This window comes from Heterocephalus glaber, unplaced genomic scaffold (genome assembly GCF_053883595.1).
Source record: "Heterocephalus glaber isolate CG9 unplaced genomic scaffold, H.glaber_assembly_v1.0 deba00001720, whole genome shotgun sequence".
Taxonomy (NCBI): Eukaryota; Metazoa; Chordata; class Mammalia; order Rodentia; family Bathyergidae; genus Heterocephalus; species Heterocephalus glaber.
The window spans coordinates 3839334-3864191 of record NW_028258433.1 but is presented as its reverse complement, the minus strand read 5'-3'; the positions used below and the strand labels follow the sequence as shown (position 1 = coordinate 3864191).

General features: G+C 37.0%; 1 protein-coding gene and 1 pseudogene across 1 annotated transcript in view; one reads left to right on the top strand and one right to left on the bottom strand.

The window, feature by feature from the left end:
- The window catches only part of Rxfp2 (relaxin family peptide receptor 2), a 61575-nt gene that overhangs the window by 24133 nt on the left and 12584 nt on the right, over positions 1-24858 (bottom strand). The window contains 8 exon segments of the mRNA XM_087199507.1: positions 3238-3309; positions 4386-4457; positions 6151-6222; positions 6827-6898; positions 16445-16516; positions 17722-17827; positions 22063-22140; positions 24600-24746. Coding sequence (XP_087055633.1) covers positions 3238-3309; positions 4386-4457; positions 6151-6222; positions 6827-6898; positions 16445-16516; positions 17722-17827; positions 22063-22140; positions 24600-24723 — 668 coding nt within the window. The 5' untranslated portion in view covers positions 24724-24746.
- LOC106010220 (elongation factor 1-alpha 1 pseudogene) lies at positions 1051-2748 on the top strand (annotated as a pseudogene).

Below are 24858 nucleotides of genomic sequence, written 5' to 3'. Positions count from 1 at the left end.
ATAAACCTGTTTAGTTTCTATATGTTTTTTCACTTCTTCCTTATGAGTTTTATTCTGATGGTTTGTAGTTCATTATTGTCATTTTTAATAATGGCACAGATATGAAAACTATTGTTTTAAAAGGCTTTTAAAAATAGATATAGACAAGGTGTGATAAAAATGAAATTAATTTTTAAATAAAAAATTTATTATAGTGAATGATGCATTATCATTAATTCCTATCAAAATATTCCCCCTCGCTTCAAACATATTTATCACCTTGTTCTTGACAGTTTCTGAAGCAGTTCTGGAAGTCTTCTTTTGGGTATTTAGTTGCAATGTTGTGGCAGCTTTGATATTCTGAATAGATTCAAAACATTTCCCTTTTATGATTATTTTGACTTTGCGGAAGAGCTAGAAGTTGTACAGGCCGAGATTTGGTGGATATGAACACCTAGTAACATTTTCATGAGCCCGCTTTTCTGTTGGATAACACTCAGCAACAACATTCACCATATTTTTTTTTTCATTGCTTGTAGACACTCACAAAGGAGAACTTCTAACAGTGCTTCAGAGAGTGGCAAGAATGATGGGATGCATGTAGTCAAAGTGAGGGGGAGTTTATTGAGGGGAATTAAGAGCAATGTCTTTTACTATAATACATTAAAAAAATTTAAACATTCACTGTATATTTTGATCATACCTCACATATGGCAGAGGAGGATGGGTAGTGGTGGTAAGGCTGTGATACTACTTGAATATTTTAAACAAGTAGTTAAAAGCAAATAAGGAGTGGAACTCGTTTAGTGTATCCATCTATCAAAATTTATTAAGTCCTTACTATGTGCTAGTCATTGTCCAAATGCTAGGCTATTGAAATCATATTATTGGTTTCTGTAATCAAAGAACTTGTAGATGACGTAAGTAGGGGACAGACCAATAAATAAACCCGTGACAGGTATACTGAGATAGGTGGGAGGTATAAAAATTGGCAGCACGTCTTTTTTTTTTTTTTTTTTTTTTCCCGCAACGGGTTTGCCGCAAGGGCACAGGTGTAGTGAAAACCACCACTAAATCAAAGTCAACATGGGAAAGGAAAAGACTTAGATCAATATCGTCGTCATCGGACATGTGGATTCGGGCAAGTCCACCGATACCGGCCATGTGATCTACAAATGTGGTGGCATCGACAAAAGACCCACTGAAAAATTTGAGAAGGAGGCTGCTGAGATGGGAAGGGTTCTTTAAGTACGCCTGGGTCTTGGATAAACTGAAAGCCGAGCGTGAGCGTGGTATCACCATTGACATCTCCCTATGGAAATTTGAGACCAGCAAGTATTAAGTGACTATCATTGATGCTCCAGGACACAGAGATTTTATCAAAAATATGATTACAGGCACATCTCAGGCTGATTGTGCTGTCCTGATTGTTGCTGCCAGTGTTGGTGAATTCGAAGCTGGTATCTCCAAGAACAGGCAGACCCGTGAGCGTGCCCTTCTGGCTTACACACTGTGTGAAACAACTCATTGTTGGTGTTAACAAAATGGATTCCACTGAGCCCCCCTACAGCCAGAAGAGATATGAGGAAATTGTTTATGAAGTCAGTACCTACATTAAGAAAATTGGCTCCAACCCTGACACAGTAGCTTTTGTGCCAATTTCTGGTTGGAATGGTGACAACATGCTGGAGCCAAGTGCTAACATGCCTTGGTTCATGGGATGGAAGGTCACTTGTAAAGATGGCAATGCCAGTGGAACCACACTGCTTGAAGCTTTGGATTGCATCCTGCCACCCACTCGCCCAACTGACCAGCCTTTGCAGCTGCCCCTCCAGGATGTCTACAAAATTGGTGGTATCGGTACAGTCCCTGTGGGCCAAGTGGAGACTGGTGTTCTCAAACCTGGCATGGTGGTCACCTTCGCACCAGTCAATGTCATAACTGAAGTAAAGTGTGTTGAAATGCACCATGAGGCTTTGATTGAAGCTCTTCCTGGTGACGACATGGGCTTCAATGTCAAGAACGTGTCTGTCAAAGATGGTCGTCGTGGCAATGTTGCTGGTGACAGCAAAAATGACCCACCAATGGAAGCAGCTGGTTTCATGGCTCAGGTGATTATCCTGAACCATCCAGGCCAGATCAGTGCTGGCTATGCTCCTGTACTGGACTGCCATACAGCTCACATTGCTTGCAAGTTTGCTGAGCTGAAAGAAAAGATGGATCACCGGTCTGGTAAGAAGCTGGAAGATGGCCCCAAATTCTTGAAATCTGGTGATGCTGCCATTGTTAACATGGTTGCAGGCAAGCCCATGTGTGCCGAGAGCTTCTTGACTATCCACCTCTGGGTCGTTTCGCTGTTCGCGATATGAGACAGACAGTTGCTGTGGGTGTCATCAAAGCAGTGGACAAGAAGGCTGCTGGAGCTGGCAAGGTCACCAAGTGTGCCCAGAAACTCAGAAGGCTAAATGAACATCACCCCTAACACCTGCCACCCCAGTCTTAATCAGTGGTGGAAGACTGGTCTCAAAATTGTTTCTCCAAATTGGCCATTTAAGCTTAATGGTAAAAGACTGGTTAATGATAACAATGCATCGTAAAACCTTCAGGAGGAAAGGAGAATGTGTTTTGTGGACCATTTGTTTTCTTTTTGTGTGTGACAGTTTTAAGTTATTAGTTTTTAAAAATCACTTTTTAATGGAAACAACTTGACCAAAAATCTGTCACAGAATTTTGAGACCCATTAAAACAAAGTTTAATGAGAAAAAAAAATGGCAGCATGGTAGAGTTTTGTAGGAGGCACAGTGTAAGTACAAAGGCAGCCACTGGAGCTGGGTGGTGCCAGGCACAGCTTCCTGGAGGTAAATTTTAGTTGACTTTGGAAGGAAATGCTGGAGTTAGTTCAGTGAATAAAGGAGCAAGACTTTTCAAGTTCAAGGATCAGTATGTGCTGAGGGGATTGATTGTAGGAGAGTATTTTAGTACATCTGGGAGAAGAGACATGAGGGGGATGAGCAGGAAAAGAGATTATTGGGGTGATGGATGGAAAATGAGAAGTCTTGGGTGCTCAGGGGGAAGGTGGAACATTACCCTCTCTCCTTTGGGACCCCTCAAAGGACTTTTAAACTGGGAAGTAACATGACTAGGCTTTGGTTTTGAAAAGAAATCAATGAGGGACTTTCAAGGTAATTGTGGATGAACTTCATGGCTAGCTTCCTTAATCTGTGCCAAAAACAAATTAGATCCTAAATGAATACTCACATCCAGTTGAGTTGAGGCATTTGGGCACACATCTGCTGGGGGAGGGCCTCTAAGTAGTTATTAACCATAGACCTTTACAAAAGAAAATATTAATTAGAAGCAAAAAATATGCCACTTTAAGAATAGCATTTTCACTATTTTGCAATTTAGAAGCTTGCATGTTACAATTAATATGCTAGGATGAAGTATATATAGATATATAACTACACCTTCAAAATAGTACCTAAATATGGGTAAAGCAAGAACTAGGGAGCAGATGTTGTCAAAGAAACTATAAATGCATAATATGATATACATTCTAGGAATAAACATTAGACAGCTTAACTTTATGAGATAAAACAAAATTATATATCAAGTAATAATTTTGAAGTTCATGATAATTTTTCTTGTGTACTTTAAGTTTGCAATTATTTCCAGTGCCATACATCCAAAGTTCTTCTTATGGGAAACATTAATCATTTATAACACTAAAGGGCCATATTGGAAACCACATTAAATCTAAGAAGTGACAGAAGGGGGAATTTGGGAAAAGAAAACAACTCATGAGCATGCTAAGCTGCACGATTAATTTATGACATTGTGGTCCCTTTTGACAAATGGAAAAATAATGATGCTCTATAATCAACCATAAAGGAAAATAATAATCTCCTGCCAATAAATCACTCTAGTATATTAATAAACAGTGAAAATGTAATTGCAAGAACAGCTCTGTTGGTAGGACAAAGATTTTGGAATTTTCAGTGGCTATTGCTGGGCAAAAGCAATTTCCTCTTTTAAAAACAGAGTTGGAGCTGACTCCTGGGAGCTTCTAATAGATTTAAATGTATGTAAGATATAAAAATTAATAGAATATAAGAATGAATTTTGGTTAACCACTGCAAATGAAAATGTGTCTTAGGACTTTAGTAAATTAAAGGAGTTAAAAATCAACTTCTAGCCTTAAAATATATATTATAATCCATCCAGCTGTTCCCTTTGAACTACAGGCAGGAAGTGGCAATAGTAACTGTTGCTGGAAATACAGGAAAGGTTTTGACTAATAAAGATTTTAGTAGGTTTGATGTACTTTTGAAGCTTTTCCTATATGCTAGTGTTAGATGTCATTGCAATTCATAGACAGATGTATTGAAAGTTAGATGAATACTTACAGGAAAAACAAAGAATTTAATCCAGTAAACAACTGCTGTGAAATCCTGGTTATTGGATTGTCATCTAGAATTCTGACAAAACATATCAAAAACATTTCCAGTGTTAAAGATGTTTTTGAAATAACACCAGGAAAAAATGAAAGTCTCAAGCCTATCCTGTCTTCTCTAACTCCTGGCCAGGTCTTTCATGTCTTTCCGTATTTGACCAGGTGTCTCCTCCCTGAAAACTTCTCCTTTATCCTGTGGTTAGATCTTTGCTTTCCTCCAAATTTCTGCATCTTGCATCAAGGCAGTTCCTGATTGATTGGTGGTGGTGGTGAAGAAGGAAGAGAAGGAGGAGGAGGAGGAGGAGGAGGAGGAGGAGGAAGAAGAAGAAGAAGAGGAAGAAGAAGAGGAAGAAGAAGAGAATTAAGATGGTTTACTTCCTCTCTCTGATGACCTCCTGCTAGATTTAAAGTCTAGATGTATCCTTCATATTGGGATACTTAGGTCTAGCTTAAGCTGCACTTAGTGGCTGAATATGGGCTCCAGAAATGCTCTGATCTATTGTTTGTCAGACTGAAGAATGAGTACAAATGAAACTCTTAGGAAATTATAAAAGGTTCTTTGGCCTCAAGATTTTTAAATGGTACATTCAATGAGATTTGTACAAATGAATGAATGGAGGTGAAACCATTCATAAGGAGCTTTGGAAGTGAAAGAATAAACATATTTGTATATTCAAATCATCATTTTAAACTACTAAGATCTTTTTGTAAATAAAATTAGACTATAGGAAAATAGGGCTCTTTTGTTGCCTTTGAAGCCAGATCCTATTCCCCATTACTCTCAGAGGTCTGTGAGGTAGGTTTGGGAGAAGGAATCACACTGAATACCTACTGTATGCCAGGAGCTCTGGGTGTGCCATTTTGAGCTATGTGCTTTAATTCCCATGCCATCCCTCTTATAAGGAATTATGATTGTAGTTTACAGATAAGAAGAAAGAAGAATAGGGAGATTAAGAAAATTGTCTGGGAGATTATACATGGGGCCAGGTATATGCAGGGTCTGTCTGAAGCCAAAGTCCTAGCTTTTTCCACTAGCCCAGGATAATCTGCAGACAATGAGCAAACTGAGCAGCCTTCTATCACCCCTTATTTATTTGATGGCAGCACAGATGGACAATGTGAGACTCATGGAGATGGAGCTGGTGGCTCACCCAACCTGGAAAGTGGTGAAATGCCACAAGTTACCATATTTTCAGAATTTTCTTTGGATGGTCTGGGAATCAGAACAAATCCTTAATTACTTTTTAGGTGAGGGGTTTCAAACAAAGGGAAATTTTTCCTCCCAGGGGACAACTGGTAATACCCAGAGACATTTTTTTTTTCTACTACAACTCTTCAGAAAGGTCATGTTCTACTGGCTTTTAATGAGTAGAGGCCATAGATGGTACTAAACACCCAAAAAAGCAGAGGGTATATATAGGTCAAAATATCCATAATGCCATTAAAGTCCAGGGATTCTGATCTTGGCAAACCCTGAGTGAATGGCCAGTTGCTTTGTAGCCCTAATTCTGGGTGTAGAAGGCCCCCTGAAAAAGCATGACCGGCTCCCTTTTCACACAACCACCATTTGACATGCCACTGTCTGAGTTGCTTGGGTACAGTGCTTCAGATTATGTGAAAATTGCAAACATAATAAATAAGATACATCCCAAAGTAAAAACCACCTGAACATTAAAACTATGATTATTTATGGGGGAAAGAAATACTAGCATACTTACAGCCAAGTTAGCTGATGTAAGTCTTTGAATACTCCAGGTTTGAGGGTTGAAATGCTGTTGTGGTTGAGATATCTACAAATAGCATGAGTGAGTTAATTAGGCAAACTCAGTATTCCATTTTAGTCACATGTAATCAGACTATAGACCACTGTTGATGATTATGAATTATGGACATTGGCTTCTAAGAGCATTCTGCTGGCTGTGCAGAGGGGGAATCATCAGGGGCCAACGAGGAGTTACCAATAACCATATGTTCAGTGTGAGAAAAACCAGGGTCAGGACAAGGAAAGTGACCAAAAGCAATGTTTTGGTATATCACAACAAAGGCACAATAACTATTTATGTAGGGAAATTTTTGCTTTTGTCCTTTTTTGGTCACATCCTTAGTAGTCTAATATTTTTACAAGTATATAGTGAGTTAGAAAAGTTAGAAAAATGCTAAAATATTGTGGAAGTTGACCAAGAGAAGATGATGTGAAGGAGAGCCTACATATGGCTTCTGGGAGAATTTGGAATCTTTGAATAATTAATTCTTTTGGCATAATAATTAATATAAGTATTTTGAGATACCCCATCCCTCTCATTTCTCTATAACCAAGTCAAAGTTTCTTGAAAAGAAACCTTTAGACATTGCTTAAATTTATATCCATAATATAACCACAGAGAAGTTACTCACAATATTTGCAGATTGTATAATCCAAAAAATGCTTTCCTGGATATGTGTTGAATGTAATTATGCTGAAGAAATCTGAAAGGAATAAGACAGAAGAATCAAGTGATTGTGGTTCATGGACTTTGTTAGGTCATTGAATGTGGCTTCTACTTTCTTCACTTGAGGACAATTAGCTTATAAAGTACAAAGCTGTAGTCACATATTGGGGGGGTAGATGTGATATCAGTGAGAGATGTCTATGAAGCAGGCCAGTGGGTGCCACTCCAATAGCACTTGTGCAATCAGATTCAGACATCTCTGCTGTGTAACACAGAACTCTGTTGTGATGTGTTTAGAGTAGATTAAGACTTATGTCTGCAGGCTGGAACTATGCAGTCCTCTTGTTCTAACTGGGAGTTGCAGGTTGTGGGAGACAAGCCAGCCTATCCTTGCTGAGCTTTCTTACTCTTTCAGCACAGAGTTGGCCTTTATCTCCTTGTTTCTCTTCATTCTGTTGCTCTGAACAAAGCAGGGGGGCAGTTTATTCTTTTCTATTTTAAGATGTCAAGTAAGAAGCACGAAGCGAGTTAGTGAATTACCCACAGTTCTGTCAACCGTTGACCTGGGTCTAGTATATCACTTTAGCTTGCAAAATCCTGATCCACTTCACCCCTGAAGCAACTTAACAATACAGAATGGATTCCATAATAGCACTGCCAGGAGTATATAAGAAAGTAATTTCCATTTCCTGCCCTCATTATACAATTGGAGGTTATTCCTGAATTCATATTTTCTAAAAGCTTTCAGTGCAGAAAATAGTGACACTAACCATAGTAACTAATTCCTACATAGTCTTTTAAATGGCTTCCGTTTGTCTTATTTTGATTCCTCAAATATCACACAACACCATTTTAATTGTTATGGTCCTTCACAGCAAAACTATTAGTAGAATACGTGCTTATTTGGGACCTAGCTGTACTTTAAATTTTGTTATACCACAATTACTCCCTAACAGAGCTTTCCAGCTTTTGCTTTTGGGTCATGAATGTGTTACAGAAGTGCTAAGATACTGACTCCCATGGGCCTCAAGCTACCCACCTAAAGTCACAATTGGTTTCCAGGTATCAGTAAACTCATTCTTTTAGCCCAGGTGCTACGCAAAAAATTATTTTCCTTGCACACCATCATGTGGAGAGGGCTGATACTACAGAACACACATATTATATACACAGTGATACACAAACTATCAATTTTAAAATAAACTTGAGACTCAGTGTAACCTCACTACCCCCTCCTCCATTTTTGGGGAGTTGCTTTACTGTGCTGCATAAATTCTGCTTTTGGTTTAAGGTTATACTATGAATAGGATGGACACACATGGATCAATATCTGTTTTAGCATTTTCAGAGCCCTTGGACTGATGTAATGAAAGCTAATATGGTGAATTGATTATAGTAGCAAGTGAAAACTGAGAAAGAAAATAATACTCCAGTAAAGGTATATTGAAGTTTCTCTTAAATATAAAATTCACTACTGAAGTAGTGCTATTTACATTTTATTCCAGATAATTAATTCAAAAGTGTAATGCATATTTTACTTCCATCTTGAAGAGATGGGTGCAGTTGTACATTTGACCTTGTACTTTTGTCTTAGAAGCCAAAGGAAAGAAAGAGTAAAACCAACAATCTGAATGATGCATCTGATATGTATAAATTCTCTGACATCATTCAAGACTCAAGCTCTTTAAATAATAAAGAGCCTCCTGTCTTCTTTTAGCCACTGGCTGCTTTGGAAAAAGACCTAGATCCTCAAATATCAGGTCTCAGATGTAGGCTACCGAATTGAAGCTCTGACATCAGTATCTACTTTCCTCTTTGCAAAATAGGAGCTTAAAGAGGTGAAGGAAATTTGGAAATAGGACAGATTGGCAAGTGGTGCCCTCTTTATTCAGAGTTGAGATCTGAGCGCATTTAATATGCCTTTCACCGAATGACTTCTCTAAGCGTAACTTATTGGTTCATGAGTCCCTGTTGGTTCAGCTGTCAGGACTTTTCAAGCAGAAACACCAGGAATTTGTATACCTGAAACGAAGGGAAATAAGTGCTTTAATGACGTGCACGTTTATAGGGTATTTTAAAATGTGGTGTTTTGTATTCCAGAGCCAGGCAGACACTTTGAGTTACATTTTGTTGCCAATGATTGCATTTAACAAAGACCAGTTTAAGAAGGAATTGTTAATATAAAGGAATTGTTTATATAAAGGTTCATGTTACAATGAGGAAGAGAACTGCTCTTGGTTTCCATGGTAGCAGTGATAAGGTATTATAGTCAATCCCATAAATTGTATTTTATTTCTCTGAAAGGTCATGTGAAACTGCTTTCTCTTTTCAACTTTAGAAAGTTCTGACATTTTAAAAGATTGTTCACATGAGAAAACAGGTGAATTGTACAAGCATTCAGATCAGTGAAGCAACTTTTACTAATCTTGTAATTAAAATTTAATTTTGATCTAGGAATTTATTTTTCCCAATGCCTAAATGACCTCAACTTCACTGTGAAGATTTAGAGCTCTTAAGCCTGGAGAGTCATTTGACATTAAATGCTGTGATCTATTAGGATAAATCCCAATACAATTTGAAAGTGTAGATTAACTTTATTAGCTCCGTGCAGCCTAAAACCCCAATTTTTTGTCTATCTTTCTCTGCTCAAACTGAATGATACCCAGATTCCATTGCTGGCATTCAAAATCTCCGCAAGTCTGATTCAACAGCCTCTTCAGCCTGTCTCTGCCATCTCCCCCGGGAAAACTTCTGCTTCAGGAAAAAAGTGTCCTATTCACTCTCTTCTCAATGTTCTTTGAGTGCTTCTGTTTGTTTCTTTGCTCTCCCCATTAAGGAAGAGCACTGCATGTTGAATCTACTCAGCATTCCTTTGACCAATGCTCGCTGATCCTCACTAGGTCCATACTACATATGCTACAGTGTGTGCACAGGTGAGAAGCACAGGTACATGGTACTACGACAGAACCAAAAGGATATCCAACCCAGAAAGGGGTATGGTGGCCCTGGCCAAAGAGCAGTTCCTTCAAACTGCAAGGATGAGAATGAAGTGTTATGGTTTGGATCTGAAATGTCCCCCTAAAAGCTCATGTATTAAAGGACTGATCCCCAGTGTAAAGGTGTTCAGAGGTTTGGACTTTGGAAGGTTATTGGATCATGAGGGCTCTAACCTCATCAGTGGATTTATCCATTGATGAATTCATAATTTAATGAATTATGGGAGGTAGTGGAAACTTCAGAGGTGGGGCCTAGTTGGAAGAAGTACATCCTTGAGGGTGTGCCCTTGATTATGTCTTGCCTCTGGTATCTCTCTGACTCTCTGTCTCTGTCTGTCTGTCTGTCTCTTTCCCTTCCTGCACTTCCTGTCTTCCATGAGCTGAGCAGCTTTATTTTACCTTGTTCTCAACACCTAATGTTCTGCCTTGCCATAGACCCAGAAAGAATGAAGCACTGAGCCAAAATATATCTTTCCTCCTTTAAGTTGTTTTCTGTCAGATATTTTGTCACAGGGATGCAAAGTCACAAACTCATAAGAGTTTCACTAGTATGACCCACACCATGTTCAAAAATCAGAAAGTAAATGGTACTGTGGGCAGGGGGTGTGGTGGTACACTCTGATAACTCTGAGAGGCTAAGCCAGGAGGATCAAAAGTTTGAACTCAGCTTGGCACTTTAGTGCCTTAGGGTAAATCTGTCTCAAAATAAAAAATAAAAAAAGGTTGGGGATGTAGGTAAGTGTGAAGTACTGAATCCCCAGTACTGAAATGGTAATAAAAATAGTTATATAGTTCTAATATAGTAATAAAAATAGTTAAATAGTTCTAGTTACACTGTAGAAGCAAGAATGTGTTAAAGAAAAGTCCAGGCTTGCCTCCTGGGATTTGTTTCATAATATTGCAAGACAATATAGGCAACAGTGGTGGCAAACTTATGGCATGTGTGTTATTGTGTTTTTCTTTTAAGATAAAAGATGTTAGTGTAGAGTTTTTTTTTCTAGACCAAAACCTCAGTATTCAGGTTTAATTGCAGTGTTGTGATAAATAAGTGGGCTTGGGGGTGCAATTTGGGCACTTGGTTTCTGAAAGGTTTGCCATCACTGATATAGAGAAACAAAAACTTATTTCCTAATTTCTCCTTCCTTCCTGTCTTCTCAGAGAAGATAGTTTCAGGATTGAAGTGAACTGAAAGGCTGTAGGTCAGGGACAGTGAAAGCTTAAGATGATATTATATGTTAACCAAAAAAAAAAAGAGATGATATAATACGTTAACCAAAATGAAATAAATCTCTCTGGTTTGCAGTTTATCCTAGATATTGAGAAACACTAATAATGAGAACATCAAATCATGATCAATTACTGAGGAATCTGGAGCAAAACAAAAAGTAGCTGTAAAATTAAAGATGGTCAATATTATTTTGATTTTCCAGAAAGGGAAGAAGTAGGCTCCATGCAGGTCTGCAAAGCTCATAGAGCAGCTTTGGGTACATAGGGCTGCTTTGGGTACATCTCAAGGAGAAAGTTCATGAGAGTCAGGGAATGCAGATTAACTTGATTTTCTCTGAAAGACTGACCAGACAAAAGTCTGGCCTCTACAGTTATGATTCAATGACCTCTCTAACATATGCTCCATCATCTCTTGTTTCTGTCTAGATACTATTATGTCTATCAGACAGTAATCAAGTGGTTTATGATTTTTTTATGGACAAAAGAGCCAGATAATTCTTATCTGAAAGATGATGATGAAGGAATATGGAAAGACAATTTAGTGCTATTGCCTTCTTTAATATTTTACTTCATGACTTGGGTAAATATGGTTCATCTTATTTATAGATGACAGAAATCTAGGAGGAATAATGAAAATTCTGGATGATCCAGAAAGATCTTTACTACTTAATGAGAAAAACTGACTCAACAGGGTGAAACAGATTAGTGATACATTTAAAGATCCACAAATGCTTCTCAAGGGCTAAGTGTACAAGTACAGGAAGGAGCACATCAGTTAGCAGTGATACAGATGGCATGGGATTAGGAAATGTAGAGGCACGATCACTATGAGTTAGGATATCAGTAGTCACTACAGAACAATATAATCTTAGGCCATACAGAGTTCCAAAGGAAAGGGAGTATAATTCTGCCCTGTATGCCCCTGTTATGTCATAATGATAACATTATGTTTACTGTAGATAGCACACAATATGTAGACTAGTGTGGCCCGAATGAGATGGGATTTGTGATGGGGTGGGGGTGATGGCAGCTGGGTTTAAATACTATAGAGTTAGATAGGACACTGATTGGATGTGCTTTTAATCAGTTTCATAAGGGTAAATCTAGGAATGATGGGAAGCTTTAGAGATAACTTAGGCATTAGTAATATGGATAAAATTTATTAGCATAGTGTTGAAATTCCATTTGGCCAACACTTCCTAATCCTCTTTCTGGTTTACTTTTCTCCATAGCCCTAATAACCATCTAAAATTTATATACACTTTAAAAATTTGCTGTGTTGAGTATTGAGCCTGGGGTCTTGCAGGTGCTCCCAAATCTTTTAGCACTGCACAGCTCCCACAGCCCCACATGATGAATGTTACATTTTGTTTATTGATGGTCTTTCTCTTTTTAAATTCAACCTCTATAAGGAGAGGGCTTTTCACATATATTGTTTACTGCTGTTTCCTTGGTACTTCGCATCTGTAGGTCTCCATAAATATTTATTGAAAGAATAAACAAACATGTGAGTATTGTAAGGTTCTGCTTTCTTGCTATCTGTTACCTAGAGAGCTTATTGATGCTCATCTGGTTTCTTTCTTCTGATATCAGTTCCTGGGAATGGTTTTTACTATCTTGGTTATTTGGGCTGCTGTAAGCAGAATTGGGAAGAATTAGGAAGAATGGTAGGATAAGAAAGACATGGGGTGGGACTAGGGCTTAGAGACAGTTTTCTGGGATTATGAGAAAGAATGGGCTGAGAAGTGAAGGGAAGGGGATGGGGAGAAAAGGAGACTTAAGCGTTACTGGGCTGCTTCAGGATATTTGAGACGTGCTTGCAAAGACCTTGAGTTACTTTCAAATCAAAGTTGAGCTACTGGATGGTTTCATCTATGGTAACAATATTGACACTGGACCATGTGGGCAAGCTACCCAAGGAGCATAGTCAGAAGATTCTAGTCAGCTGGCTGACTTTGGGAAAACAACTTCTCTTGTGCAATAATGGGCTCCCTATTCCTGCCTCACCTCACTAACTTTGAGGATCAAAGCCTAAATAAAAACTCAAATATTGGTAGTCTTTACAAACTTTAAAAAGAGATGATTTAAATGTAAGGAATTATGAATTCTTCTTGGTGCTGTATTTTTATATGTAATAGACACCTAATTAGTGTTTATAGATGTGGGCCTCATAATCTCTTTTCCATGAGAGAATCAAATTGCCTACAAAGCATCAAACAGCAGCTTCCACAGAGAGAGCCTCTGATGGCTGATATTCAGGTTGGGATGTGGTGCCAAAATTTTCTTGGACAAAACAGAATTAAACATTTACTTGGAGTGCAATCCCAGAATGCTAGGATTACAAACCTGCTTTGTAATCCACACCTGGCTTGTTTTTTGGTTTGATAAAATTAGCACTGCTTGAGGCTGAGGCATGAGGATCACAAATTTGAGCCCTTGCAACTCAGTGACTTAATGAGACCTTGTCAACATAAAAAATAAGAAAACGACTGGGAGAAGGCCCTGGGTTCAATACCTAGTACAACCAAACCCCCAAACCAGAAAATAAAAACTAAACAAAACAAAAACCCCAAACCAACCCCTCCAAAAACAAAAAACAAACAAACCAAACAAGCAAAGAAAAGACAAAACGAAACAAAACAAAATGCAGTTCCTTGACCATGAGAAGATCTGGGCTCTAATTCTGACTTTTCCACAATCTAGTTGTAGATCTTAGATGAGTGCGTTAACCACTGTAGACTTTAGTTACCTTGTGTATAAGATCTAATTAGAAATTCTTACAACTTCTATGACACTAGATGATACTCTTTGCTATCCAGATCTTAAATATCCCCCAAATCCTATATGTTGGGGATTGAAGCTCAGCTTGGCTCCACTGGGAACTGGTGGAAACTTTTTAAGAGGTGGGACATAGTGGGAAGTCTTCAGGTTATTGGAAAGGGGGGTCCTGCCTTTGAAGGGGATGGCAGGACCCCAGCTCCTTCCTTTTCCTCATTCTCTTTTGTTTTTGGTCAGAGGTAAGACCCTTTGCTTCTCCCTGCACAGCTTGCCACTATGTACTGCCCCATCAAAGGCCCAAAGCAACTGAAACCTCAAGAACAGTGAGCCAAAGTAAATCTTTTATTTTTATAATTTATTATCTCAGGTATTTGTTATAGTGATGGAAACAAAGAATTTAAGCAGCCACTCTAAAACAAGAATCTTTCTCTTTTCTTTATGCTAGTGCTATTTTGTTTTACTCTCATGAACATTATCCTGGAAATACAAGAACAATATTGATTCAAACAATGAATATGCTGTGATTTTAAGGATTTCCAGGAAAATTAGAATCATTGTGCTTAGGATTTCTTCTCTAGAGGAGTATAGAAGCCCAGAGGCAACATGTAGCTACTCCAATATGACAATGACAACATGACCACATACTCTCATTTGGAGCAGGAGGTATTGACATCTCAGCTGGGATTTACAGAGTCAACAATCAAATCATGTACAGTATTCAGGGCTTAATCCCCAATACAGCAATGTTCAGAGATGGAGACTAGAGAGTGAATCATAAGGGTGTTAATTTCATCAATGAGTTAAACCACTGATAGGTTAATTAAATAGGCTGTTAGGAGGTGGGTCCTGCTTGGAGAAAATAGGTGTGTGTGGGGGGTACCTTTGAAGGGTATAACTTGTCTCTTGCTCCTTTGTGTGCGGCATGCTCACACACTTTCTTTCTGCTTCCTGCTTACCCTTTCACCATGATGTTACTACTTCTTTTCATGCCCAGAAACAATGGAGCCAGCTGACCATAGACTGAAACTTATGAAACCATGAGCCAAACTAAACTTTTCCTCCTTTAAGTTGATTTGTCACAGTGATGAAAGGCTTATAAACACAATGATGTTTCTGCCCAAATGTGTTTGTCCAGTAGCAGCAAAGACTCAGATCACTTTTGTTCCTGGATTTTTAACAAATTTTACAGTTCTAGAAACTTCTATGCTGTATGCTGAAGGATAAAACAATAAGATGGTGGTATTGTTATGGCCTTCCAATATGTGTAGCATTACCTTGCTGGTTTGGTATCTAGACTAATGGTACTCTTGGCAGATGGAGCCTCACTGGATTCTGTATATACTAAATCTGTGTGTTTTCAATTTGCTAACACAAATAAGAGGTATCTCATTCCACTGACAGGAATGTTCTTATTGCCAATCCAATGCAACTTTTCAAACACATTATTATAAAGATGATAAGTTAAATTAGTCATCATAAAATTGCTTGGTAAGGAACCAAAGCAAATGCATATGGGTAGTGTTAAGAGAGTTCAGGAAAATTGTGGTGGAGATTATTTCATCTCTGCTCTCTAACAGAGACCATCTCTAGGGCTTGTATCAGAGTTATCTTTTTTGAATGATGTTGAAAGCATCTTCTATGGAATACCACTTCTTACCTGCTGCTGATGTACTATTTATGTACTTTTTCTTTTCCCAGATATGCTGATATTATTGATTGTACTATTACTGTGGTTTTATATTTATTATCCTGGAAGGCAGTCTGTATCCTATCATTATGTGTTTTAAATGAGCTGATTGTTCTTGTCTATGCTTTCAGTCCATTTCCAAATTACAAAGTACATCTAGTGCCTCTGAATCTGTGATATTGTTTTCTAAAAAAGGTAAGGAAGGGCTGGGGATTTAGCTCAGTGGTTTCACCGCCTGCTGCGCAAGCGCAAGGACCTGAGTTTCATCCCCGGTACCAAAAAAAAAAAAAAAAAAGGTAAGGAAAAACATGGAACTATGTATTTTTCTATTGAGGTATTTTTATCTCAGCTCCACATTTACTCTTTGAAAAAGTTTAAATAAAATCAATTGAACTACTTCAAATTATGAAATGGAAAGATTTCATATTTTTAAATGCTTTACTTTTAAATCTCAGTTAAATTTACAAGCATAAATTTAGTGATACAGATAAAATTTTCTATTTTATTTTTAGACCCAAAACATACTAAAACATCACAAGAGTTTTCTCATAAATACATTTCTTTTTTTCCTTAAATTCTTTTATTGGTACATTTTAGGTATACAATACATTTACATTTATCATTGAGTGCTTTTACCTGTACATGATGTATCTTGGTTCTTATTTTTTTCCCCATTACCTGTGTGCCCTTCACCCTCTCCACACTTCCCTATTTACATAGACTTTGTTCCATTTTTTTATTTTCTCATAATTTTTCCTTTCCCTTCTTTCCTTTCCCCTTCCCTTCCCACTTCCCCTACCTCTTTGGACCTTTTCTTCCTATTTCAAATTATCAATTATTTGTTTTAATCATTGTTTTAATCCTTATCATAAATACATTCTTAATAGCCACTTACATTTTTTTAAGTTCTGCGTATTTGATGAAAACTTTATCTGGCAGACTGTGGATTTTGTTTTTCTTAAGAGACCTAAAACAACATGGAAAACAGACTTTATTATGGATTTTTAATGACAAACAAGACTTCTGTAGAAGCTGCATGCTTTGGAAGAGAATATTTTATAATTTTTAACACATTTTAAAACCATGATGATACAAAACACCTTTCAGAGGAGAACAAAAAATTCATAGAGAGAAGTGCAGGTACAGTCATGCCATACTTACTGATAGTACATGTTCTGAGCAATACACTATAAGAAAATTTTTCATTGTGTGATCATCATAGCATGTATTTACAAAAATGAGGTGCATTAGGTGTAACACAGCATACTACTTTATGGTCATTTTTAAAAGAAGGAGTACACTCAAAATTGATCATTTATAAGTATGTATACTATAGTAAATACTTAAACTAGTAATGCGATCATTCATTATACTGAACAAGTATTATGTACTATACATAATTGTGTATGCTATACTTTTATATGATGGACCACACAGAAAGTTTGTTTATGCAAGCATCACCACAAACATGTGAGTAATAGTCGTGTTAAAACCTTATAAAGGCAACAATGCCACTAGACAAAGGAATTTTTCATCTCTTTTATAATCTTATGGTATCACAGATATATGGTCCACCATGAACCTAATGACTGCAGTTTGCAAATACTTGATGAGTTAGCATATACTACACTAGAGAGTTTTTGGTAATTTACCATTTTCTTTCATTTTATAGATAAGTTAAAAAAAACCCCAACAAAACCAAAACAACCAAAGTTCCTAACCAACTCATATATGAAAGGCCTGCAAATTCCCAAGGCTCTTAAAATTTTTAGGTGAAATGCAGAGGGTTCACAAAATCTGGCACAGTCAGTTGCATGTGCCTTTTATCCTTTGTAGTCTTGGATCAATGATTAAGAATGAGATAGAGTAAGTAAATGTGTTTCCTTTTACACATTTCTGAATAGGCACATAAGTAACAAAAAATTTATAAAGTAACTGAAACTGAGAGTTGCAGATCACAGACATTTGTAAGCTGAACATTGGGGCTAATCTAATGTATGGTGTTTAAATACATTTTTGTTTTCCTAGGGAAGCATACAGAAATATCTGATGTCTGGTTTTAAATGGAAATTTGATAATTTTGTTAATGTAACTCCACAGAAGCACTATGGGGTTTTCTTTGGTTTTCATGTGACTCTAGGGATAAATACCAACCATAGATATTCTACTCACAATAATGTCACATTGGAGGAAATTGTAGGCACAGACTTTAGGCCAGCGTTTACACATTCCAATTCAGTTTCTTTGCAATCACAGCATTGTGGATACTGGTTTAGAACTAGGGACAAAAGAGGAAGATTTTACTAGAAAAAATGCATTTCCTTAATTATGACAATAATAACTAACATGGTCTTCTTTTCCTCAAATTTATAGCATTTACATCTCTTAAATGGTGTTATTTAGCCCACAGTAAAAACAAATAAGAAGAATTCTTTCCCAATGAAGTATAGACTAATAGGGTCATCTCAGTTCTTGCTTCTAGTGGTCATTTCAGAGGCATTTAACAGGTGAGGAAAAAGAAACCATGGATACATTTAAGCACAATAAAATCATATGGTAAAGCATGATCAAGTTTTCTGCAATGAAAAATAGTAGAATTGAATAAATCTTAGTGACAAAGATTGGGTCAATTCAATAGCTCAGAGTAGATGCTAATTAAATGCTTATTTATTAAAATTTAATTTGTCCCCCCCCCTTTTAAACTTAGAGCTGTGAGAAGAGTTAGAGGTAGATTCTATAGTAGCCACTGTTGTACTTTATTAAAATCATTCTTGTTAGACATAGTTTCATTGTTTGGTTCTTTGGTTGTCATTATTGTGAAGTTAAAAGTGGTAAGTAAAAGTTGTAGAGAAGCTATAAAGCTAAAAAACAAAGATCCATCTATCTGAAGCATTCAGAGGAAAGAGTCTTCAGAATTTACTCTGAAGGAGCTTACAGAATTACTAAGATAATGGCATATAAAGGAGCAAGAAATGTATGGAGAAAAAGGTCAAACTTGCTCACAGGACAATCATTTGTGTGTGTGTGTGTGTGTGTTTGTACATGTGCACACATGTGTTGTGAGAGAGAATATTTTTGAAATCTTATTTCTCCACTAACCCTATGGGTATTTGATTTGATGCAGTTAAAAAAGTGAGAGTAGGGGTGGGGATTTAGCTCAGTGGTTCTGCTGCCTGCCTCGCAAGCACAAGGTCCCAAGTTCGATCCCCGGTACAAAAAAAAAAGTGAGAGTTATTTTCAAATTTATATTATTATTTATTTAAATATGATTATAAGTTCTTTTCAGTTTCCCTACTTCTTTTAGATCCCTTTAAACTCAATGTTTTTTAAAAAATGAATTTTAAAAAGAACCATACCACAGTGATATATGCTCACCTATGTTTATAGCGGCAGTTTGTAATATCTAAAACTTGGAAACAGCCCAATTGCCCATCAGCTGGAGACTGGATAAAGAAGATGTGTGTTTTTTAAAATAAAATTCAGTACTACTCAGCCATAAAGAATGAGAAACTAGAGACATTTATAGCTAAGTGGATGCACATTGAGGCCATACTCTTTAAATGAAATAAATAGGATACACATGTGTAAATACCAAATAGTTTTTCTGGTGTGAAAAACTAAAAGTGTAAATAAGGATCAAAATGTATAATTGATATTGTGAAATAGGAAGAAAAGGTCTAAAGGAGTAGGGGAAGTGGGAGGGGTAGGGGAAAGAAAGAAAGGGGAAAGAAAAAAATATGAGAAAAGAAAAAATTGGAAACAAAGTCTTTGTAAATAGGGAAGGGTGGAGGGAGTGAAGAGAGGGCAGGGGAATGGGGAGAAAATAAGAACCAAGATACATCATGTAAAGGTACAAGATCCCAATGATGAATGTAACTGTATTGTATACCTAAAATGTATTAATAAAGTTAATAAAAAATGAATTTTAGTAGTAAAGACAACACATTTGTATTGAATATTTATGTAGTGCAAAAGATGCTTTTAGTATACCAAGTTTTGGAAAACATTTTTTGTTGTCCATAGGTACATGCTAATTACCTCTACTCCCTAAAGATGATATTAATATACTTACATCAATTCTTATTGATATTGAGAACATTTTGGATGTATAATTAGATTGAAAACCTGTGGTCAGATACTTTTATTTACCAACATAGAAGAATTTTCATTTGGTCAAGCTAGGTATGTTGCCTGAAACCAGAAATGTGGGCATAATTCTTCACCCTCCTCTTCTTGCAAGCTAGAAGCTATGCCTCTAAGTTGTGTGGATTTTTCTGTGGCCTATTGCATCTTTTGCTATCATTGTTCCTGAACATATTTTTTGGTCTCAGAATCTGGAGATAAACATAATCATCTGTATCCCCACCATTCCTTCTGCTCGATCAGTGTGATGGATATTTTGGCCTCGATCATTCTTTGTCGTGAGGTCTGTCATGTCCACTGTAGTATGCTCAGCAGCATCTCTGGCCTCTACAAATGATGCCAGCAGCATATTCCCCTCCATCAGCTATGACAACTAAAAATATCAAGAAACACTCTCAGATACAATTGTTCCAGCCAGAGACGTTGTTTGAGTAAATTCTCTGCAATTTTGATGGAAGAATTTTCCTCACATCCACTTCTAATCATGTGTTCTCTCTCTTTGTTAAAAGATCAAAAACAATATAAACAAAATAAAAATCTGAATCCAAACCAAACACAGAAGCCTATAACTTCAGTGTTGGCCCACTGTGTACAAAGCATGGTACAAAATGAAATTCATACATGCAGAGCAACTCCTTTGTTTCAGGAATAAAAGATTAGAATTTTAATTGTATCTTTTAAAATTTCTATTTTTATACATTACGTATTTGTTTATGATTAAATATATGATAAGTAAGTTATAAAGTGTATGATATAGTCACCTCTTGGTGTCTGAGGGCACTGATCCCAGGACCTCCATGGATATCAAAATCTGCAGATGCTCAGCTCCCTTATATAAAATGAGGTAGTATTTGCATAGAGCCCACAGACATCCTCTCTATACTCTAAATAATCTCTGTGTTACTTACAATACATAATACCATATAAATGGTAGGTAAATAGTTGGTCTAGTATATTGTTGAAGAAACAATGGTTACAAAAAACCCTGTACAAGTTAAATAATTTTTTCAGAAAATTTTTGATTAGGGGTTGGCTGAAACCGACTTGTAGAATCTGTGGATTCAGAGGACTGACGATACTGTTAATGTACTATGATCCATACATGCATACATATATATGATAAATGCACTACTTGTGTATGTAATTGTACATTCATCTAATAACTTTGTACACACATGTGCAAATATACATCAGCCTAATTCTTTCTACAGGACAGAGGCCGAATTCCAAAGTATATGCCTAAATACTTTTTGGGCTGGCTCCAGCCTTCTGAGCTCAGTTACTGCCTCATCCATCTCTACCTCTCAGAATCTCAGAGTGGGTGTGCAGAGGCATTGTGAGGCATGCTCTGAACATTCTACCCTTGTATTTTGCTGATCTTGCTCCTCTGCTCAACTTGTTGCTTCCTATCTTCTCTCCCCTCAAGGACTTGAAATCGATCTCAAATGACATCTTCTCTTTGAGTATTTTCCCAGTCCTGGCAGAGTCATCATTTCTTCTACTGGGCTTCCACATTCCCTTGTGAAGTGCTGAATTATCATTGCTTCTGCAAAGATTTCTATGTGCTGAGGTATTTGTGGTTTAGTCCCACTTTATAGTCATGGTACTTTCAGTGCCTAAGGGGCTAAACAGTATTTGGTGCACAATATGATTACTGAAGAAAGTAAAGGGGCTAAAAACCTCACGATTTGTCCAATTATTGAATATCTATATTTTTAAAATCATCGACTAATACATAAAAGTAGCATGAATGGAGATTTTCATTTTCTTGTATGTTTTTAGTCTCATAGGCAGACCCACTGGCAAATGAAACAAAGTGAACCAAAACTGAAATTCTGAAGGAAATTTATCATACTATGGTAGTCCTTCCTTATCCACAAGGAATATATTCTAAGACCTCCAGTGGATGCTTAAGACCACAGCTAGTACCAGATCCTATGCAGACTATCTTTATTTCTATACATGTATACCTATGTAAGGTTTAATTTGTAAAGAAGGCCAGTGAGAGATTAATGAAAACTAGCAATAAAACAATTATAACAATATGCTGTAATAAAGGTTAGGTGGATGTGATTTCACTTTCTCAAAATATTCATCTAATATAATCATTCATTCATTCATTCATTCATGTGGTCATTCATTGTTTTTGTGGTGCTGGGGATTGAACATGGAGCGTGCACATGCTAGGCAAGTGCTCTATCACCAAGCTCCATCCCCAGCCTGTCATTTAGTATTTTCAGACTGTGGTTGACGGCAGGTAACTGAAACCAGAGATAAGGGCAGGGTATGATGCTCATATAAATCCACGCACCACAAATGCAATCATACTTTTCCAAAAGCTGACACTGTCTTTGAACCAATTCCACTTACAGCACTCCTGTGTTAATGTCACATTATTAACATTTCCATGAACTGTGCCATATATGGTCGCCCATCCACTAGTGTCACCTGTGAAATGGTGATTAATACGTGTCAGTTATTCTAGAAATCATATATCATATTACAAAACAAAATATAAAAGTTTAATAATGAAATAAAATTAAAAATTTGTTTAGAACGATTGATATTTTAAGTATGTAGATAGTAAAGGGGAAAAAGCTAAGCAAATATTGATGGTATTTTCATTTTCTAAATAACTACTGCAAATATTTCAAAAATGTATTATAAAATATATAATGAAAATATGTAATTATTTTAAATAATTACAAATGTCTTAAAAAGTCATCTGTTTTAGCACTGATATTTTAAATATTTGACCTTAATTTTGAAGATATCAGAAGAAACTATAATCTGAATTTTATTTTGTCATATGTATACTGCTCCAAAATATATGTAGAAATATGATTGATAGATGAAATGAGTTCTGCAATAATTTATGTCATCTTTCTATGTTTTGTTTCGTCTTAGTGTTGGAGCTTGAACTCAGGGGCTTGTGAATGCCAAGCACATGCTCTGCCCTTAGCCATATGACCTTTTAATTAGGCCAAAACAAAGTGCTTTTTAATAAAAGGGGTTGAATCTTGTTGAAAGGAATAACATTTCCTCAATTTGTCATATGTTAGTGTCAAATCTGTCACATGTTAATATGGTCTGCCTGTTTGCCAGGTTCCCTTTTTGTGAAAAATCACATAAATATGGAGTTCTAACTTTGAAGGATCATTACTTGGACATATACGAAGAAAATGATAACATTTGTACTATAGTGTATGATACCAAAGTTCACACAGATCAAAGAATTAAGTAATTCCCTAGAAGCTCCTTTGGTCTCTGAAACCTTCATTTTTATTCCTCAATAATACCCTCAACAATTCTACTATGATGACTTTGTGTTGTAGTCTCCTCCACGGCATTATTTAATTTGAGTTCAGAACACTTTCATGAAGTAGCTAAATACTCATGGTATCTGATTCCCAAGCAACAAAGAAGAAATATCTTTGAGTGACTAGTTCACTGGATCCAGAGAACTGAAAACAGATTGAGTGCTTGCTGTGTAGTCTACTACTCCACTACTACCGGCTCTGGTGGCAATAAAATAAATAAGATGCAGGGCTCTTTCCAAAGTTCTCAAGGTGTTCATGTCTAGGAAAAGAAACACAGTGAAAAGCTAAGGCAGTCTATGTGGTGTGGTTGTAGAGATGCACCCAGGGTGCTGGGCAACACCATCCTAGACTGTTGATGAAATGTCAGGGCCAGGGAAGCCCTCTTGAAGGAAGGGACATCTGAACAGGATCTTAAAGGCTAAGCAGGAGGGACACATGGGAAAGTGGGCAGGAGATTATTTCTATTCCAGGGAAGCATGCATGAATACCCAGGGCCAGCAGAGCAGATTGCTGACATGTGCCTGGCACACCTAGGCATTGGCCCTTCACTCTGATTGCTGGCTGAGCAGTGGCAAAGACAAAGAGCTCTGTGTGGCAGAGAACACGCAGAATTCTTTCACATTCAATACATCTGGTATTTAGGATCTGTGACTAGCTAGACATTTCAATCTCTCTGGAATCAGTTCCTTTCATATAAAAATAAGTTAGAGAATATGTACACTTTCAATACAGAGGCACAAAATTGGCCTGTCTGACTCTATGCAGTTTAGCCTCCGCTTACCTGTTAATTCTATTTACATCATTATTTAATGAAGCCACCTTTTTTTTCAATCTTTCAAACATATCATTCATTCAGACTCAAGGCTTTTGCCCTTGCTGTTTCCTTTGCCTGAAATTCTCTAGCATATCATGGCTTCTTTCCTTTTTTTTTTTTCCATTTAGTTCTTAGTTCAAATGTTATCATCCTAGAAAGTTTTTTTCTGCTTGGATTCTTAAAGTATCTTTCCCTCCATGTCATTTCTAATCTCATTATACCATTTTATTTTCACCATGTATGTAGCTACCACTCTCTGAAAGTATCTAACTTATTTACACAGAGAATTGTAGTCTTCTTAGTTCATATTGTCTGTGTGAACTCCACAAGGTCAAGACCCTTTGTCTCCCTTGAGCCTACTGTGTTCCAATAATTTGAGGGAGCTCTTGGCACATAGTTGGCACTTAATATAGGTCTGTTCAATCAATTCTTAAGTGATCCTGTTCACATTTGTTTGGTTATTCTTACAGCTGACCCAAATTACTCACCATTCAATTAGTCATAGGAAGTCCCTTAAAATTAAAATAGGAATATCCAAGCAGACTTAAATATATAATTTCAATATTTATGAAATATAACATTTGACAATACCGTATTTATGATTCAAGCAAGCTCTATATATGAAAATTTGTCATTATCATTAATAGATTGGAGAGCCTTTGCATTCCAGAGAGACGCCCTGTAGAGCACCAGATCATCCTTGCTACTTCTTCTGACCCACAACTTTGTGGACCTGGTACAGTGGGTTCCTGGGGAACAGAGTGGGGACTTACCACAGTTCTTCTCATCGGCACCATTGCCACAGTCATCCACACCATCACAGTGAAAAGCCCGGGGCAGGCACTTGGTGAGGTTCCCACAGGGAAAGTATCCTTTTTGGCACAAAGGAATGATCATGCTGCCTTCAGCCAGAGCAACATCTATTTGAAAGGAAAGACAAAGACCTTAGGCAAAAGAAACTAAGTATGGGCATAGGCAAGCCCTTTCCACATTGACCCATTTAATTTTTATAAGAGCCCTATGAAATGGGCC